General features: G+C 39.9%; 1 protein-coding gene and 1 pseudogene across 1 annotated transcript; both read right to left on the reverse strand.

Annotated features, from left to right (window-relative positions):
* Positions 1-684: 684 nt before the first annotated feature.
* On the reverse strand, positions 685-2,586 carry LOC104447965 (annotated as a pseudogene).
* A 9,675-nt stretch (positions 2,587-12,261) lies between these two features.
* Positions 12,262-14,380, reverse strand: LOC104447964 (7-deoxyloganetin glucosyltransferase). The gene is made up of 2 exons (XM_010061721.3): positions 13,600-14,380; positions 12,262-13,314 (listed from the first exon to the last, which is right to left on the reverse strand). Exons 1-2 carry the CDS (start codon positions 14,120-14,122, stop codon positions 12,377-12,379), a joined length of 1,461 nt encoding a protein of 486 aa, XP_010060023.2. The 5' UTR covers positions 14,123-14,380; the 3' UTR covers positions 12,262-12,376.
* Between the last annotated feature and the right edge of the window lie 7,094 nt (positions 14,381-21,474).

The raw sequence follows: 21,474 nt of genomic DNA on the forward strand, positions 1-21,474 counted from the left end.
GATAAACATGCTAGAGATGCACAAGTCCACTGAATGCTCGACACGTGTCATTTGCAGACCCATATTGCAGAAATTTTCGAATTTTATTAGTCCTTTCTCTCCGTTACTTTTTCTTCCTTTGTCTATCAAGTCTCTTGCAGGCACAACAAAAACACATTCTCTCTCCTCCATAACAACCTCCCTCTCTATCTTCCCCATCATAGAGACTGAAGAAGCACCTTCGACGCCAGTCATGATTCCACCCGCTCTCTCAATCTCATCCACAACACCCTCGATGATGGCCTCCAAGTCTTTCCGAGCTCTTCGGAAGTGGCGAATCATTCAATCGAGAGTTTCGGAAGCTTCACCTCCTCGATTTTGAATTTTAAGGCCTCTGATGACACTTACTCTCGCGGTAATGACAGATCGTCCTCACTTATGAGTTTAGACCACCATAGCCAAGAGAGGGAAAAGAAAAACAATTTGAAATTTTTCGCTATGTAAGCCTGTGGATAACATAAATTGAGGGTCGAATGGATTTATGTAAATCTAACTGTCTATTACTAAGGTACCTAGTATTTTCTCGTTGTAAATATTGTGTTATTTATGTGACCAAGAAAGGTTGTAAGAGTTCGGATCCAAAGCTCTCACGGGCCACCTTTGCTTCCTCGTATTGCCACTGCTTCACGAAGAAATCGACGCGAATGTATGTACGGAGAAAACGCAATTAAAACATGGGAAAACACTTTATTGCAGCCGGATGTTTCACACGCATGCCAACTGCACAGAACTAAATGAAAACAACCGGAACTGACGAGACCGGAGTTACTAGGGGCGTAGATACGATCTAGACGGGGCAATACACAACAGGACTGTCTACAGAATCGTTTGGATACTCGCCCCAATTGCAAAGCAATGTCCATACAAGCTTAATCTCTTCTTGGCGACAACAGCACCTTGTTGATCACCTTGTCCAGGTTCAAGAACGACGACCTGGAAGGACGCGTGGCCTCTCGGGCCATCTCCTTCCACTCCATCACCTTCCTCTTCATCTCCTTCCTTTTCTCCCCCTCCATCAGCTCCTTCACCTGCCTCTCCACCTTGTTCCTTTTCACGTCTTTGTCGATCTCCATCCCGATCCCCAACTCCTGGCAGTTGTACCAGCAGTTCGTCTGCTGGTCCCCAGAGAATGGCCAGCACACCACCGGCACCCCAGCTGCGATACTCTCGATCGTGGAGTTCCACCCGCTGTGGGTTAGGAACCCGCCAACCGCTGAGCGGCTTAGCACCCCCTCCTGGGAGCACTAGCTCGCCAGCAGGCTCCGCTCCCTAGTTGCAGCCAAGAAATCCGTAGGCAGCATAGCCGCATCACCAACGACCAAGTCTGGCCTGATGACCCACAGGAACGCCTGGTTGTTGTTCATGAGCCCCCATGCGAACTCCACCAGCTGCGCTGGCGACATCACTGTGATGCTCCCGAAGTTCACGTACATGACTGAGCTGGGTTGTTTCGAGTCGAGCCACTCGATGCAACCTGGCTCTTCCTTCCACAGGTTGGACTTGAACGGCCTGGTGTTATTAGCAAATAGTTGCTTTGTAAGGAGATGAAGGGGGCCAAGGGTGTAGATGGGAGGGAACATGGCCTTGAGAGCGTCGAGGACCTCATGCTCTAATCGGTCGAACGTGTTGAGAATAATGGCTGAGGCTCTCTTCGCTCGCTCGCCCTCTCTCAAGCAGAAGCGTATCATCAGGTCGTCCGGGTTGGTGGTTCAGATGAAGCTCGGTAAGTCTCTCAGGCGGATGTTTCTCATCCCGGGTATCCAGTCAATGGTGGTTGTCTAGATACCCGTTTGTCAAGTAGCTGGCATCTACAAATTGAGAGTGGATCAATTAAACCGTTTAACCATTCATGATAACGTTCTTACATCTAAAATTCTACTTTTCACAGTTGACTTTGTTAAGTACTTAGAAAACTACGACACAGTCCGCCACTGGTTATATGTGTAAATCAGGAACAAACAAAGCCACACGATATAAACGCTAACCAAATCCACAAAAGAGAAGAAAAATCATTCGCCGTAAATCTGCTAAGTGAGATTACTTAATTTAACCAAATCGGACAGTTATTTAGGAATGCATATCTTTGAGTGGAGTAAGACCCTTGTCAATAAGACTGCGATACTGCACCGTAGCCCATGAAGCTGCATGTGCTCGCCGTCCAGAACAGGACCTCCAGCACGCCAATTGCCTCTACAGCATCAAGTGTGAAGGTCATCGTGCCATTCGACACCATGCAGCTCACCAGCAGGGAACCCGACGTCGCGCTCTCCTCGTTAGGCCTCTGGAGCAAGTCCTTGAAGTAGGGCAAGCAGAACTTACTCGTGGACTGGCAGAGGGCGAGAAGCTGTCGGGGATGGTGTGGAACTGGAAAGATGGGAGGCCATCGAGAGAGGAGGGGCCGTGGTTGTACTCAGTGTTGACGAAGGTGACGTGGAAGCCCCGGTGGTGGAGAAGCTTGGCGAGGTTGAGCATGGGGTTGATGTGGCCCTGGGCTGGATAGGGAATGCACACCGCGTGCGGCTTTTGGATCATATCTATCGAATCCATTTCCCTCTCTCTCTCCTTTGTGTTTTGATTGTTTCTCTTGCTGTTGTCTTGCTCTTTTCTGGTTTTGGTCTATCTATAAGCGGGGCGAGATCGAGAGGGGAAGGCGGGTGGCACGTCGGCGGCCAATTCTGGGTGACTTGGAAGACGTGAGAGACGCGTGATGCGGTGAGGGATGAGAAGAGGGTTACATGTGTCACGGGCCGAAAGAAGGTCGACCCGAGAGGTTCCCCGGAGTCGACTGTGACTTGTTCGTGGTAGACCTCCTGTGCTCGCTCGGATTCTCAATGAGCCTTCTCCCCGAAGTTTCTAGAAGACTCTAGCTTCATTTATATCGGTAGCTAGTAGTTGGCATTTATGTCTAGTAGTTGAACACTTATGTTGGTAGTTGAGGCGGTGCGATCTCGTCCACCGATAGAATTCTAGATTAATGGATGTAATCCAAGGCCCTCAACTATAAAAATGGGTGTCTTCCTTCATTTGTAAACATCCACTACTTCCGCAATACAAAGCTTCTATCTTTCCAGAGCTCTTCTCTCTAGATTCTTTCTCTCTCTACGATCCGCGTAAGGTGAGCGAGCGAGTGTTCGATTGAGAAAGGCTTGGCTTAGGTGCTTCGGCGATCCAATCCGATCCTAAAGTACCCGAGTCGCCGTGCGGTCACGATTCCAATCGATCGGCCCGTGACAAGTGGTATCAGAGCTAAAGAGAGATCCGTTTCCAAGAGATTGAAGAGCGCCAACTGTTCGAGAGAATGTCAAGCCAAGAAGCGGCTATAGTTGGAGAGGCTATGAAGTCAAGGAGACTTGCAAAGCAAAGAAAAGAGATACCTCGGTGGATGCTGCAGCTACGTTCGATGAGAAGATCGGAAAGGTCCGGAGTGCCGTGCTCGAACTCATGAAAGGTCTTGACGATGTGCGAGACCGGATCATGGAGGTTGAGGGCTCGCTCCGTGAAGACTTCACGACCGGCATCAACCAAGCTACGGCTCCATTGTTCGACAAGGATGAAGCTCTCGAAGCATTGATCGATGGTTTGAATGAGCATGTCCAAGTGATCGAGGAGGTGAGCCCGTGTAGGGAAGAGGTCGAAGTCATGAAGAAGGAGATCCAAGAGCTCAAGACCAAGCTCACCCTATGTAAGCTAAGCATCATGAATGGTGCGGTACCTACTCAAGTGGTGTCCAAAATTGAGGTGTCGAAACCAAAGGAGTTCAAAGGCAACCGATTCACCCAAGAGGTGGACAACTTCGTGTGGAGTATGGAGCAATACTTTGGCGTCGTCAACATCCGAGACGAGTCGATCAAGGTTAGAATGGCTTCCATGTTCCTTACTGATACGGCTATGCTGTGGTGGCGCAATAGGTGCAACGAGATTAGAGGCAGTGCTGATTCCGTGGACACATAGCACGACTTCATGAGGGAGTTCTGCGACTACTTTTTTTCGAGTTCGCTCAACAAGAGCTTGTAGCTTGCTCCATCGCCTCGAGCAAAGAGGCATGATCCGAGAGTACGTGAAGGAGTTCACGGAACTCAAATTCCAAATTCGCAACCTAAGTGAAGAGGAGGCTTTCGAGCATTCATGGATGGACTCAAGCCATGGGCACAACTTGAGCTGAAGCGTTGGGACGTGAGTAGCTTTGCGAGAGCACTAAGCATGGCCGAGTCTCTCGTCGATCTCACCAAGGTTGAGCCGAGGAACAACCGAGCAAGAGATTGGAGGTCGGATCAACTCGAAGACGACGCAAGAAACACTCCTCGAGGCGCGCATGATCAAGGCGGCTGAGCCAAAACATGGGGAGAAAGAACTTATAAGCTGTCCTTCCAAAGGGGTTGATCGTAGACGGACTACGCGAGTAAGTTCGATCAATCTCTGCCCTCTCCTTGCTTTATTTGCAAAGGTTTGCACTGGACCCAAAAGTGCCGAAGATGGGACAAATCAATGCACTCCTAGCCATCAATGAGGTGGAGGAGGAGCCCAAAGAAGAAAGGCGACAAATCCGACTTGGAGGCGTGAAGACAATCAACTCCGTCCAAGCTCGATCGCCATCCAAAGAAAAAGCTGCGTCGAAACTCAGAAATGTTCTTTGTGGAGGTCGACGTGTGCGATCGAACACTCTTTGCCTTAGTCGACACGCGAGCATCGAACATGTTCATGTCGACCGAAGTGGAGAAGGCCCTAAAGCTTTGTGTGGAGTCAACCGGGAATACCTTCAAGTCGATCAACTCGGAGGGCGTCCATGGCGTAGGAGCGACTTCGGACGTGGATGTCAAGATTGGCGGATGGAAGGGTAAAATGGATTTCGAGGTAATGCCTCTTGATGATTATGATCTCATCATTGGTATTCAATTCTTTGATAGCATGAGAGCCATGATTGACATGAGGACCAAGTGCATCGTGATCCTCGACCCGCAATACTCGACGACGTTCCCCATGATCAAAGGGGTGGTCGACACCAAGACCATCGCCACAATCCGATGCCTCAACAAGAATTTGAAGTCCGTGAAGTGACTAAACAAGCTGGCCGAGGTGAAGCTGAAGGTAGAGTTGGATCCTACTCCAACACACGCCATGCCCATCCAAGTGCTCTTCCCGAGGTTGAGTGCGCGCCGCATGCTCCATCCAAGCCGAAGATGGAGCCGCGTGACAAGTTTGAGTTCATCATCAAAGGATGTGGTACTTCGTTCGTGAGCGTCCGCACCAAACGAGGTCAAAACCAAAGAGCTCGTGCCAAAGCCCATGCTCGTGCCAAGAAGGCCGACCGTCAAGCTGTGAACAACGAGGACGTCGCTCGATTGAGTGGGGGAGAATGTCATGAGCCGAAAGAAGGTCGACCTAAGAGGTTCCCCGGAGTCGACCGTGACTCGTCCGTGGTAGACCTCCCGTGCTTGCTCGGATTCCCAACAAGCCTTCTCCTCGAAGTTTCTAGAAGACTCTAGCTTCATATATGTTGGTAGCTAGTAGTTGGCATTTATGTCTAGTAGTTGAACACTTATGTTGCTAGTTGAGGCGGTGCAATCTCGTTCGCCGATAGAATTCTAGATCAATAGATGTAATCCGAGGCCCTCAACTATAAAAATGGGTATACTCCGTCATTTGTAAACATCCACTACTTCCACAATACAAAGCTTCTATCTTTCCAGAGTTCTTCTCTCTAGATTCTTTCTCTCTCTACGATCCGGGTAAGGTGAGTGAGTGAGCGTTCGATCAAGCAAGGCTTGGCTTAGGTGCTTCGGCAATCCAATCCGATCCTAAAGTGCCCGAGTCACCGCGCGGTCACGATCCCAATTGATTGGCCCATGGCACATGGCTCATTCACGTTCATTTGCAAATCTCATAATCTAAAAATTGGGTCAACGCCATGATCCTTGGCGTGTTTTCTTTTTTTTTTTTTGCTAAAAAATCTTTATTTTTAGTGGTTTGACTAATTCATGAAAAGTTAGGTAGTTTTTAATTTTTTACATACGGCTTGATATTTGTTATTACAAGACCGTCATTAATAAATAGATTTAAGTACTTGATGGGTGGATCCAAGGTTTTGATAACTAGACCTTGAAAGCTAGTGGTTGGATTTAGATCCTCGATGCTTGGATTGTAATTTGACGGTTTTAAACACCAAATGATGTTCAAACAAGCGAAATATGTTTGAGAACTGAATCCATTTGTTTATATTATCTTATAGGCTAAATTTACACCATTATCATCCCCATTCCTGTATTCTCTATATGGAGCTCTATGAGTCATTGTTGAAAGCAACATATGCATGCATGCCTAGTGTGAGCAAAGGTTTAAGACATGTGTTATGCACTTATAAGAATTTGAAACTTGCGGGAAAACAAAATATTACTTGATTTATAAATCCAATTCCATTTCAATTGTCAATCAATCAGGTGAATCTATATTGAAATGTGCATAATTAATAATCCAGATAATAATAATTCGCATAATTTACGAATCATGCAATATACTTTTCGAAATTTGCCTTGACTTGTCAAAATAGACAATGATTATTATTTGGACTGTTGTTATCCGTTTTCCTCTTGTGTTCCAAATTTTGACCATAGAGAAAAGCAGTGCGAACTGCGCTGCGAAGCCAAATTTGAGTGAAGGTGACTGCAGAACACATGCTGTACTTTTCCATTTACATGTTCCCAGCTTTGTTTGTAGTGGTCATTGGATCTTGGTTCTCCTTTGGATTTGATGATTGAGATTTCTCCTCGAGTGACGTTAGCCCTATTTTAAGAATTCATCCAAAATTAAGGATTTGCGGTAGATAGTTTAAATTAAAGAATGAATTTTAGGTAACGAGAGAATAATTCGATAACATTGGCAAAATACGATGGTCCATGAAAAACGTTTTGAAAGGTGAAAGGCCATGGAGAGATATTGTCTACGACCCATGTATCTCTTTTTCGAGCTCATATTCTTCCATCAATTTATTTGTTCCTTCATATGCCTACCCACAAGTAGATCTCAAGATTGGATTCCATGCTTGTGTAGCCGATGAATTAAGTAGCCATTTTTATCATCTTTTTCTTAAACGGAACGAATTACATTGTGTAGCCATTTTCTTTTTTCTTCTTATTGCGTAAAGTAGCAACTTTCGTGCTGAGCAATCTAATTAATTTTTTGACTTTATTGAATATTTTTTATCTACTCAAATTATGCTTGCCAAACATCAAATGGGTTCAAAAGGCTAAGCAATCTGGAGGTTGGCTTGACTCTGCACACCTCATGAATCGATTAGATAGAAGCATTCGGTCTTTACACGTGTTGTAACTTGAAAGAGTTTACATGCAATTAGTCGGATTTTAGTGGATGACTTTTGGATTTTGAGCTAAAAATATCCAGAACAGTTTGTAGTACATTTGAATTTACTGGTCCAGTTAGCTAAATGCTTATGCAAATTCAACTAACTGTTTTTGGCTAACAAGTTGCAAATCCTAGGCTAGCCAAATAAACTTCACAAGCAAATGACTGAGGAGGTTGAAATTTGAAGAACTTTTGCTCTTATAATGTGTATTTTTTTGGCGGGTTACGTACCGCATGACGCATTCTTGACCATGCGCTCATTTAAAAATAATGTCTTCTAGAAAATTCTTTGGCTAGGTATATTAGTTATAGGGACATCTTTAATTATATTTTATTCAAAATAAATTATTTTTCATGGCATTGGTTGTACAAGACATCGCCAGCCTACTTTGTTTTTTCCTTCTCATTTGACCAACGCGGTTTTGATATTAATAATTATCCTAGCTATTCCCCACCCTATTCCCCCGTCGGTGCCGGCCGAATAAAATAATCAATTATTCGACTAGCCATTGACTCCATATGAGCTCCTACGGGACTAATTAAATGATTTAAAAACAAAAATGCTCATTTCTTAACATACTGTGAACATAAAGGTAATTACCAATTTTTACAGTAACACTTAAACGTTTAAATTGTCAAAGCGCATAAAATGAGACTTTACAAATAGCTGAAGGACACTCTTTAATATTTGACGGTATGTTTATTTTGTAGAAAATGAATAATTTGAAAAATATTTTTCTAAAAATATCACTTGTTAAAATATGTTTCCGAGTTTGAGCTCAATGCGAAATTCCAAATATTCCGAATTGGATATGTTGAGGACGTTCGAATCGAGCAAAGAATATCCGAAGATCAACTTCCCAAAATTTTGAATTTGCATTGGAGAGTTTGGCCGCTAAAATAGGAAAGTCCAACTTTGACTTGGACTTGGATTTTGTTTAAAATATGTAGAGATATATTTTGATTAAAATTGGCAAGATAACAGCTGCTAAAATAGGAAAGTCCAACTTTGACTTGGACTTGAATTTTGTTTAAAATATATAGAGATATATTTTGGTTAAAATCGGTAAGATAACAGCAAAAGGAAAGTCCAAGCTTTTACTTGAGTTGACCGAATCCTAGCTAATTTGTTTTCCCCTCACGCATGGAATTCTCTGGCGGTGGATTACATATCAATTCTCAAGGCTTGCTTGTGGGTAGTTGTTGATCACGAAGAATTGGTCTTGAAGCGCCATCTCGTTGTCGAGTGCTTGGGAGGGATTTTCTTTGTCGTTTTTGTTTGTAAATTACATTCAAGAAGATTTAGTGTTCAAGCTAATTAAATCCTGTGGTAAGATTTGTGTGTAATTCTTTCGTGAGATTTAGAGATTATCTTGATGAATTTTGGGACTAAACATTGCGTGCGTTATTGGGTGTAATTGGGACTTGGGAAATACCGAGAAAATGTTTGAGTAAGTCGAGCGTGTAATTTTCTTGTATTACTTGATGTATAGTGAAATTCGTTGTTGCTTTCCCCGTGAACGTAGGTCTTTACGACCGAACCACATAAATCCGATGTCCGATTTATTTTATTCTTCTATCTATATTATTGTTTGATCGCTCGCCTTATGCAACATCACTTGTGTCACTTACGAATAAAATATATTTCCATTGTCCGAGATGTTATCAAATATTCTGCTCAATTTTGGCTAGGATTATTGCACGCGTAGTTTAGCCAGCGGAAACCACACATCATCCATTCTTTTTGCTTGATTGATTGCTTATGGTGGAACCAATCTTTGCGTTTCGTACCAGGGCCGACATCGACGGATTCGTCATTTTCAATTTGGCAGAACTAGAGCCAAGGAACTTAATTGGAAATTTTCTACAAATTGGACGATATATGACATAAATTACAAAATTGAGAAGTTAAAGAAAAAAGTGCAAGTTTAGTAATCAAATGTACATCGTGGGTTAATTTTTCAATAAATTCAGTCTCTAATTAAAATGGTTTATAGAGTATGTTTGTTTCACGGAAAATTCAATAAGAAAGCATTTTTCAAGAAATTTGATTTGTTTTCTTCTTTTCGTATGGAAAAGAGAGATGGCAATTGTCATGGGAAGAAGGTAGGTTGGGGTACATTTATAGGCCAGGAGACCCTTTTGATATACGTGGCCTTGTTAGCGGGTTTGATGAAATAAATCAACATTAAATAGTATTTGCTTAAATATTCACCATTCAGATAATATAAAAAGATGAGTCCAAAGAAAATCATTTCAATCAAGAAAGACATCTCCCTGACTTTGAGAAAATGGATTTTCTTCAGAAAATCATCAACGATTTTTCCGAATACGTCAAGATCGTCCCTAATGATTGGATCCAAGTGCTTAACAGGACCCCCCCAGTGGACGGACCATAGAGGGCGGCAGCTAGACTTGGATCCTCGACGTTCAGATGTTGGGCCCTCGGTAGCCACAAGTTTTAGGGTCATAATCGATTTTTATTTTTTTGGTCGTGCGTTTCCTTACTTTCCTATATCAAATGACTTCCATCTTATTAGCAAAAGTAACCAAGCACACAAAAAAAAAAAAAAAAATCATTTTTTAAAGAAATTATCGGAAATATTTTTCAATAAAATTCGTTTCTTATAAAACAATCAGAGTTATTAATTTGGTCAGGAGAAAAATGGATTTGTAATAAGGATTATTAACAAAGTTTAATGGTATCAAAAACCTAAAATCGGTATATTTATGAAAAATTTATCATAAATTAATTTTTTGACTATTAAAAATCCCAAACAAGTACATTTATTGCAAATTTATTCTCCATGAAAAATCATAAACTAATACATTTATGATAAATGAAAGATAAAACTACAAATTAATACGCCTATAAAATGTCATGTGTCATCTAACTTGACAATTTGATAGGAAAATTTAATGAAAACTAACAAAGATTAAATTTGTCATTTGTGTACCAGTTTGGATTTTTTTATTCAAAAATTAATTTTGGATAAATTTATTTTAGGTGTACTAGTTTAGAGTTTTTTCGTAATATTATTCCTATTATAAATACTGAATGATGTTTAGATAAGTGAAACTTTTTCAAGAAAACAATTTACCATCTGCCAACATTAATTAATAGCTTAATCATACACAACTATCATCATTATTCACGAGTTCTATATATTGAAATCGACTAGTCATGACTCATTATTGAAAGGAACAGGTTTATATACGCATAGTTAAATTATTTTTTCGTTTACATAGTCCTACTTTTTGTGAGCAATAGCAAGCACCCACCCTAACATCCGGAGCTCAATAGCAGATTAAAAAAATTCTATTTGATACCATTTCAATCTTTGGATTTTTAAGGGAATATTTATACCTTTTTGTTTTGGATTTGATGACTCCGATATCTTCTAGAGTGTCAAAACAAGCACTTAAAAACACCAAATAGTTATTTTCATCCGAAATTAAATAATCTGTTTCCTAAAACCTAAAACAATTAGCTGAAATTAAAAAATAGAGTTTTGTCGTCGAATATTGGAACACTGGGAATTTACATTCCAAGATCCTAAAAGAAATAGGCAAGCTCATTTGCTTTGTATATAATGAATGATTTGAAATACATTTTTTTTAAATGATCGTTTATATCACTTGAAATAATTAGACAATGAAAAATATTTTTATTACAGATAACGATTTTTATTTAAAATATTAATTGATGGTGAAAATATTTTCATTCATTTATTTTGTCAAGCAATATAAGTAATTATTTTTAGGAAAATATTTTCTAAATCATTTATTTTTCAGCAAAATAATTGCACCAATATTGTCTTATAAAAAATGGAACTATGAGCATTATTTGTCAGTTTGAACATTTTTTAACACTACGATAGGCAAGATTCTAATTCTTATATAGATGTATTTTTCATCGAATGAATTAAATAGCCCTTTTCTTTTTTTAAAATTCTTTTACCACATATGGAGCAACTTTCTTAGCGAATTAAGTACTTTTTTCTTTTTACATTAATCAAATCTTTCAAGTCAAAACTTATTATGGTTATCGGCCGTGCTCTTTATGATAATCTAGGAATCTGACATCACGAGTACAAAGGCTCAGCTATTCAGAGGTTCAGCTATTAAGTATAAGCATTTAGTTTATGCTAATATCCTAACTCTAAAGAGGTTACGCGCATTTAGTACGATTTGAGCATATAACCTTCAATTTTTTAGCTGGAGATCCATTTAAGGTTGGTTAGCAACAGGCGTATTCATATTAGACAATTGGCTTATTTTCAATCATAGGTTTCAAATCCTAGGTTAATAAAATATAGTTGAAAAAATAAGGATCCTAATTATTGAAAACGTAAAAGATTGAAAACTTTCCTCGTTATATTGAATTGTTTTGTTTGCGGATTACGTGCCGCATGATCCATGTTTGACCTCAGCGTAGGAGAAAAGAAAATGTATATAAACGCCACTCAATGATATAATCCTAATTATAATTATTTCTTCAAACTATTCTCTAAGGAAAACGTGTATCAACGCCACTCAATGACAAAATCCTAATTATAATTATTTCTTCAAACCATTCCCTAAGGAAAACGTGTGGGGCAACGATCTTAAAGAGGAGAAGAAATTCAATTGGTCTTCTTCTTAGAGGAAATGGTGGCAGAATAAGATAATAAGTTATTCAACCAATCATGTACTTGGTAAATGTTCAAATTTGGCTAGTGCCCTCAAAGTGGGATTATCATACGGTCCATATCATCATCATCATAATACGACTATTATTGTCATCATCATTATTATTATTATTATTATCATTATTATTGATCCAATGCTATCACCAGCCGCCATTTCATTGCCTATTGCACAAAATAAATGGAAATAAATCCAAGCCACGAGACTGAAGTTGATAAGATCCAGACAAGAGGACCGTCTAAAGAGTTCTTCTCATATATTCCGCTATCGCAAACGAATTTCCGAACAAACTTTAATCTCTTCTGGGCAACAGCAACACCTTGTCCATCACTTCGTCCAGGTTTAAGTAGGACGACCCAGAAGGACGCGTGGCCTCCCGGGCCATCTGCTGCCACTCCATCGCCTTCCTTTTCATCTCCTTCCCTCTCTCCCCCTCCATCAGCTCCCTCACCTGCCTCTCCACCTTGTCCCTCTTCACGTCGCCGTCGATCTCCATCCCGATCCCCCACTCCTCGCAGCTGTACCGGCAATTCGTCTGTTGCTCCGCAAAGAACGGCCAGCACAACACCGGCACGCCGGCCGTGATGCTCTCGATCGTCGAGTTCCACCCGCTGTGGGTCAGGAACCCGCCAACCGCCGGGTGGTTTAGCACTCGCTCCTGGGGGCACCAGCTCGCCAGCAGGCTCCGCTCCCTTGTCGTGGCCGAGAACTCCGATGGCAAGATTGCCATGTCGCCGACAACCAAGTCGGGCCTGATGACCCACAGGAACGTCTGGCAGCTGTTCGCGAGCCCCCATGCGAACTCCACCAGCTGTGTCGGAGACATCACTGTGATGCTCCCAAAGTTCACGTACACGACCGAGCCGGGCGGTTTTGAGTCGAGCCACTCGAGACAGCCCAAGTCTTCCTTCCACAGGTTGGACCCGATCGACTTGGTGTCGTCATCGGGTAGTTGCTCTGTAAGGAGATGAAGGGGGCCAAGGGTACAAATGGAAGGGAACATGGCCTTAAGAGCGTCGAGGACCTCGTGCTCTAACCGGTCGAACGTGTTGAAAACGATGGCCGAGGCTCTCTTCGCTCTCTCGGTCTCTCTCAACACGAAGTGTATCATCAGGTCATCCGGGTCAGTGGTTTGGATGAAGCTCGGTAAGTCTCTCAGCTGGATATTTCTCATCCCAGGTATCCAGTCGATGATGGTGTCTAGGTACCCGTTTGTCAAGTAGCTTGCATCTGCAAATTGACAGTCGATCAATCAAACCGTTTTGACCATTCATAGAAACGTTTTCACATCTAAAATTCTACTTTTGACTGTTGACTTAGTTAAATACTCTACCTAGTAGAAAACTATGAATATTCGGCCACTCACTAATCATGCAAATCCGGAACAAAATAAACTAAACAGTGTGAATTGCAAACCAAATACACAAAAGAGAAATGAAAAAATCATTAGCCGTAGACCTTCCAAGTGGGAATACTTAAACAAACCAAATCAAACCATTATTTAGTAATGCATACCTTTGAGTGGAGTAAGACCCTTGTCAATAAGATTGCGGTACTGTACGTAGCCCATGAAGCCGCACGCGCTCGTTGTCCAGAACAGGACCTCCGGCACACCGATCGCCTCAGCAGCGTCAAGCGTGAAGCTCATCACGCCGTCCGACACCACGCAGCTCACCGGCGGGGAACCCGACGTCGTGCTCTCCTCATTGAGCCTCTCGAGCAGGTCCCGGAAGTAGGGCAAGCAGAACTTACTCGTGGACTGGCAGAGGGCGGGGATGTCCTGGGTGGCGTCGGCGACATCGGAGGGTGGGAGGCCGTCGGGGATGGTGCGGAATCGGAAGGATGGGAGGCCGTCGAGGGAGGAGGGGCCGCGGGAGCGCAGGAGGCGGCTGTTGTTGTACTCGGTGTTGACGAAGGTGACGTGGAAGCCCCGGTGGTGGAGGAGCTTGGCGAGGTTGAGCATGGGGTTGATGTGGCCCTGGGCTGGGTAGGGGATGCACACTGCGTGCGGCTTTTGGATCATATCTATCGAATCCATCTCTCTCTTCTCTTTCTCTTCTATGTGTTTTGATCGTTTCTCTTGCTGTTGCTCTCTTGCTCTCTTGCTCTCTTCTGGGAGAGAGGGGTACGTTAGGTTTTGTTGTATTTATAGGCCGGGCGAGATCGAGATCGAGATGGGAACGAGGGTTACATGTCGGCGAGCGATCCTGGCGACTTGGAAAACGGGAGAGAGACGTTCCGTGATGAGGTGCGGGATGAGATGAGAAGAGTGTGACCAGGCTCGACCAGACGGTCAAATTACGGCTTCTTTTTTAATAAAGAGAAAAATGGCACCGCCACGTTCACTTGTGGTCTCGAAACCCCACAAATTGGGTCGACGTCCATAACGCTTGGCGTGTTCGGTTGGTTCCGCTATAAAAAATAAAAAATAAAAAATAATGATTTCTTCTTTTTTTAGTGGTTTGACTAATTCAGAAAATTGAATCGATGAAAAAAAAATTAATCAATCAAAATTCATGCTTAAATTTAGAAAAAAATTAAGTAACTTTTATATTTTTGGATACGGATTGATCTTCGCTATTACAAGACCGTCATCAATGATTGGATCCAAGTGCTTATCGGACAGACCTAAGATCCCAATGCCCAAATCTTGGAAACCGGCAGTTGGATTTAGATCCCAATGCATGAGCCAAATTTAAGTCCTAAGGTTGTATTGGGCTCATTTTCTTTGAAGTGAATGAGACCTGTAATCCAATGGGAAGAAAAATGAATTTATAGTGAGAATATGTGATAAACATTGAATGATGTTTAGACAAGTGAAATATGTTTGAAAATCGATTCCATCTGTTTATGTTGTCTTATAGGCTAAATTTACACCATCATAATCCCCATTCCCGTGTTCTCCATATCAAACTCTACGAGCCATTTTTCAAAGCAGCAGATGCATGCACGCTTGGTGTGGGCAAAACTTTTAGACATGCGCAGCATGAGCAATCAAAACTGAATGTCAATCTTCGTGCACTTAAAAGAATTCGAATCTTACCGAAATAAAAAAAAAAAAAATGTTTTGCGATTCATGAATCCTATTCCATTTTAGCCACTAATCAGGTGAATCCCACGGTGAGATGCACATAATTGACTATCAAGAGAATAACGGTTGGCATAATATACGAATGATGCAGTATACATCTCGAAATTTATCCTGGCCTGATGACTATTTTTTTGGACTGTTGTTATCCGCTTTTCTTTCGTGTTCCGAAATCCCGGCCACAGAGAAAAGCAGTGCGAACTGGGAAAGGGCGACCGCACAACGCACGCTGCAATTTTCTATTCACGTGTGCCCGACTTTTCCCAGGGTAGAATAGTAGAACAAAAAGTCCATCCAACACTATTCGCAGCCGTGGTTGGATCTTTAATTCTCTTTTGGCTTTGACGATTGAGACTTGCTTGTCGAGTGTCGAAAGCTTTCAGGAACTCTTCCGCAATTGAGGATCCGCAACAGATGGTCGGAATTTAAGATTGGATTTTAGGTAACGAGAGAATTATTTGACAACATTAGCAAAATACTGTGGTCTAAGAAAAATGCTTTGAGAGGTCAAAGGCCGTGGGGGAAATACTGTCTACGATCCATGGATCTCTAATTCGAGCTCTCATTCATCCATCCATCCATTCATCCGTTCCTTCATATGTCTCCCCATCAACAGATCTCAAGATCGGATTCCGTGCTTGTGCCGCCAATGAATTAAAGGTACGTTTATAACATTTCTATTTCAGAAAATAATTTATTTTCAGAAATAATCTTTTTCTATTTTTATTTTCTCTAACAATTTATGAGTAAAAGAATGTGTTTGGTAATTACACAAAATTTCTATTCTTAGAATAAAAATAAATAGAAATGTGTTTTGTACAACCCATGAATTTTTTTAAAACATAGAATTTCTTTTCATTTGTTGATAATTTTTTTTTAAATTTTTTTCTTTTTTTCCTCTTTTCTTCTTCTTGCCCTCAGAAGCAATGGTCAATGGTGAATGGCAGGAGGCATGAGGTGGCAAGAAATAAAAAGGAAAAAAAAACAAGTAAATGACTTATTTCTAAAATTGTTCTCCAAAATAAGTTACCTTCTATATTTCTTATTTTTTGTTCTAAATTATTTATTGGCTATTTTTCTATTCTAGAGAGTAGAAATGTGTTTTGTACAACCCATGAATTTTTTTAAAACATAGAATTTCTTTACATTTGTTGATAATTTTTTTTTTAAATTTTTTTCTTTTTTTCCTCTTTTTCTTCTTCTTGCCCCCAGCAGCAATGGTCAGTGAGGCAAGGTGGTGAATGGCAAGGCATGAAAAAAAGAAAACAAGTAAATGACTTATTTCTAAAATTGTTCTCCAAAATAAGAAGTTACCTTTATATTTATTTTTGTTCTAAATTATTCACTGGCTATTTTTCTATTCTAGAGAGTAGAAAAATTAATTGACATTACTAAACATATTTATGTTCTTTTTTTTTATTCCGAGTCACAAAATAATAGAAAAACAAAGAAACATGAACATTAACAAACAAGCTATAAGTAACCATTTTTATCATCTTTTTGTTAGAAGGAATGAATTATGTAGCCATTTTCTTTTTCTTCTAAACGTGTAAAGTAGCAACCTTCTTGCAGAGCAAATTAAGTGATTTTTTGACTTCATTAAATATTTTAAGTCAACTCATATTATGCTTGCTAGACATCAAAGGGACTAGTACAAAAGGCTAAGCTATCTAGAGATTCACTTCACATTGCACACCTCATGAATTGATTAGATATAAACATTCAGCTTATAGAGGTGTCGTGACTCCAAAGAGTTTACACGTATTTAGTCAAATTTTAGCAGCTGATTTTTGACTTTTGGTTAGCTGAATGCTTATGCAAATTAGACAACTGGTTTTTACTAAGTTGCAATTCCTAGACTAGTCAAATAAACTTCACAAGCAAATGACGAAAGAGGTTGAAATTTGAAATAATTTTCCTATTATAACGTAAATTATATTTCGCGGGTTACGTACCGCATGACCCATGTTTGACCTCAGCAATGGAGAAGATGTTCAAAAATTTCAGTGAGCACACTGATTGTTTCGCCTCCAGCCCATACGCTCATTTAAAATAATGTCTTCTAGAAAAATATTTGGTTAGATATTTTAGTTATGGGGATGTCTTTAATTATATTTTATTCAAAATAAATTATTTTTCAAAGCATTGGTTGTTCAGATGTCTCTAAGACACTCATTAACAAAATCTCAGCTACATAATTGTCTCTTCGAATTGAAATGTCAATATGGGTCGACGAATTTAAAAAGGAGAAGAAATTCAATGAGCCCTCTTTTTACATTAAGTGGCGGCTGTATAAAATAATCAATTATTCAACCACCCATTGACTCTATATAAGTCCAAAGTTAAGGAAAATAAATTAATAAGCGCCCTAAGGGACTGCAAAAATAAAAATACACATTTCTCAACATACTTTGAAGTTCGGAAAATAAACGTAATTGCACATTTTAACGGAAACACTTGCTTAACGTTTCAATTGTCATAACACATTTATTGAGACTTAATAAATAGCCAAAGGACATTCTTTGACATTTTATGGTGTGCTTGTTTTACGAAAAAAATAGATTTAAAAATAACAAAATATATATTTTTTTATCCATGAAAATGTTTAGGTATAAATTATTATAGATTATGAAAATATTTTTTATTAATTAATTATTTCAAACGATGGAATCATTCATTCTTAAAATAATATTTTTAAAATAATATATCTTCACGAAATGAATCAAGCCTGTACTTGGAATTTATTAGGGTGTTGCCCTTCAATGAAGTAGATGAGCCGATTTAACCTCATAAATGCATCTCTCAGCTCTGTCCATAATTCTGAGGACAAGCAATGGCCACCGAATCATCAAAGGGAACGTGACCCGAGACGAGCATCCTCATCACCATCCGGTCCTCCTCGCGCCACTGAAACAGTTCCTATCTCATCGCAGGGCCATTCACCATCGATTCCAGTGCTGGTTGGGACCATCAGGGCCTGACCGAACACGACGCGCCGAATCATATTTGGAACCCGCCGATCGAAAAGCCAAGTTCGAGGAGATGCACGATCGATCCGTTGAGGATATGCACGATATAAAAGGGATAATATGCTCACTCTCGAGAGGTGCAGAGAATTGAGGTGACATTCGAATATTCTCTAACAAAGGAAAATATCCTGAAAAAATATCTCCGACGGGAGGCAATTTCTTCTATCAAGAAATTATTGTCAACATGGTCCCTGCCAAGTGCCTCACATCAAGTCTCGCTCATGGAGCCGGATTTAACTTATGCGGAATGTCTCTAACATCCATCGTATAAAAAACAAGTGAGGAAACATCTATTCAGCAACTTGTACAGATTTTTCAATCTACTTTAGAGAGCAAAAGCTCTCTCCCCATATCTTGACCACAAAAAAGAACTTCCACTTTGCAAAACTTACCTTTGCCTAGACCCATTAAATGGGTGGGTCAGGTTGGGTTTGGATCGGGTCGGGTTTGGGTTGGATCATAAATGGTCCGACCCAAATCGACCCGTGTAACCCGTTTATAACTTATTTATTACAATACAAAATTTTTGACCCATACCCAACCCAACCCATTTAACTAAACTTAAGAAGCTTATTTCTTATTATATAAAAATGATTATATTTTATATAAAATTTAATGAAATTTTTTTAAAATAGTTTTATTTTACAACACAAATTTAATAAATTTTTTATAAATTTTAAAATGATTATTTTAAACAATTGAATTCTAAATATTTTTTTCATTTTTTAAAAAATGATTTTTTTAATTAAAATAATTTTTCTTTTTACTTTTCTTTCTTCTTATTTTAATGAGTTGATAAATGCGTGTTCTTTTGCCCATGTATTTTAGTCACTCATCATGGGTGCTTTGGGAGATAAGGCTTGATTTATTAGCGACCCATTTAAGCAAACATGGATCCTTTAAATGGGTTGTGTACCCATTTTAACACCTCCACTCTCGCCTACCAACTTGGTGTGGGGACCTTCTTTTTCCTTTTTTTCTTTTTTTCTTTTTGTTGCGACAATACAGTACAATGCTAGGTTCACCGTATTGTAGGGAGAAGGAAAAAACTATCATATTCATTCTTCTTCTATCGCCATGGAAAGTGTTCGATCAATCTCCAAATGGAGATGAAAATTCTCTCACATCACAAGTTTCACTCGTCTTTGAGTAGACAAGTCCAAGTTTTGTATCAAAGAATGTATAAGGATCCATTATTGTTGGGACACGTGTGCAACAGAACTTCGATGTATAGAAAAAATGGGTTCAATTAGTTACCTAAGTCGACTTGTACTAGGGGGCTATCTCTCTCTTGCAATTACCCTAAGATGAGGTATCATGACTTTTCTCTACGGCCTTATAAGTGATATATATTTTAGCCATGTTAATCGATGAGCCTTCCGTAGTGAATTAGAATGTTTGTGGGAATAAATCCCTTGGATCATCGCAATTGCCCCAAATGGGATCTCCATCACGGTTGCATTTTATTTGTTTGCCTACTTTTGTTTCTTGGAATGGATCCAACGATTATAAATTGATTGAAATTCAAATTTACTAATTTAGGGACAATTTTGGGCATCAAGCCTAAATTCCTATAATGCGTGATTCCAATTGACTTAAATGGGCATTTTGTAAAGAGGAGTATGACCACGATGACACAATCGAAATTTGATTTCAACACTGAGGAATCCCAATGATACATTGTTTGCCTAATGAACGGACTTGCAAATGTCATATATCTATTGATTGAAAGTCGTTGTCAAAGGACAGTGAATTTAGGCATCAAATGGAAGTTCTCAAAATGCATGGTCTCGACCAGCTAAAGCATGACATCTCATCATGAGAAGTACATCGGGCGACGTTCCCGGCACGAACAAAGTCGAGTTTCGACATGAAGGAATCCGGCTGACATGCGTTAGAGATGAAATGGTTGACCTAATCTCGCTCACTGCAGAAGTATGGAAATATGATGATCGTTGAAGGTACAAGGATGGCCACGACTTCAGACCGGAAGCAGGGACCCGGGAAGACTATGAGAAAGAGTTCATTCTTGTGTAGAGAAACCAGGCATGGGGACGACCTCTTCCCCTTGTCTTGCCTTTGACAATTGGCACGTTACCATCGATCATCTCTCCGGACAGAGCGGCCCGCCCTACAAGCTCAAGTTGATGGGTAATTCCGACAATTAGAAAGGCACGTGAGACTACTTTTATTTCAATTATTTATCAATTCATCGTATTTGTATTCACCCTTTCAAAATATTGTGTAATCTTTTTCTCGATGCAGTAGATTAGATCAATAAATTATAAGGGTCTGCTTTAAATCTTGCGTTTTTAAGAATTTATATTTTGCTTTCACCCTATCTTTCATTTTATTATTTTCATGAACCTCCATTTTTGGCCTTTTTTTTTTTTTTTGGGTTAGCATGTGATGCTCGCGGGATTTTCAGGGTGCATAAGGTGCAATCTCTTCTTAAATTTTGTAACACATTTCCGTTTTGCTCTCACTTCAACTAAAGTAAATGGGAAAAGGAAGAACTTGACAACATTAACATTGGAATTATTGGTTTAAATCATCTAATCAATAATATAATAAAAAGAAAAATTTTGGAAAATTGTCAAAAAAACTATTTTAAATGAAAATTAAGCAAAATAGAAATTCTAAAAGACGCGAAATTGACACCACAAAGATAAAGATAAGATAACCAAAACCTTAACATTCGATAGTGAGGGGTAGTTATTGTCGCTAGAAGAAAACAACAAACGGGCCCTATGACCGTGGACAACCAGCTCTCCAGCTCCCCCACCCCTTACGGCACACTTTGGAGTTTCATCAACCTCCTTCTAAATATTTTTTTCCATTTTTTGAAATTCTTGAATCTTCTTATTGATTTTCTAATTATCGTACAAAAATTGTAAGTTATGTGGTCACCAGTAATAATGAGTTATATAAGATAAAACCACATTAGACTACTTATTTCTTAATCTTTTGCCAACTCGTTATATTTTTATTTATCCTTTTAAAAGATGCATTAGATTAAAGTAACAAATCGAGGAATATTTTTTGCATTTTTTTAAGATTTGTAGTTCTTTGGAAATTTGATAGCCATATGACATCAGATACAAAACTTTCACGAATCAACAATTTTATATCCTCAGAAGACATGCGCACTAATTGTGTGATGGGAAAGTTAAAAAGCCAGCCAAAAAATAAAATAAAATCAAAGAACAAAGAAAAGGCAAGATCCCAGATCTAAAGACATGCTGAATTGCAGACTAAGTTGTCCGGTTCGGA

This window comes from Eucalyptus grandis, chromosome 3, assembly GCF_016545825.1.
Source record: "Eucalyptus grandis isolate ANBG69807.140 chromosome 3, ASM1654582v1, whole genome shotgun sequence".
In the NCBI taxonomy this organism is placed as follows: domain Eukaryota; kingdom Viridiplantae; phylum Streptophyta; class Magnoliopsida; order Myrtales; family Myrtaceae; genus Eucalyptus; species Eucalyptus grandis.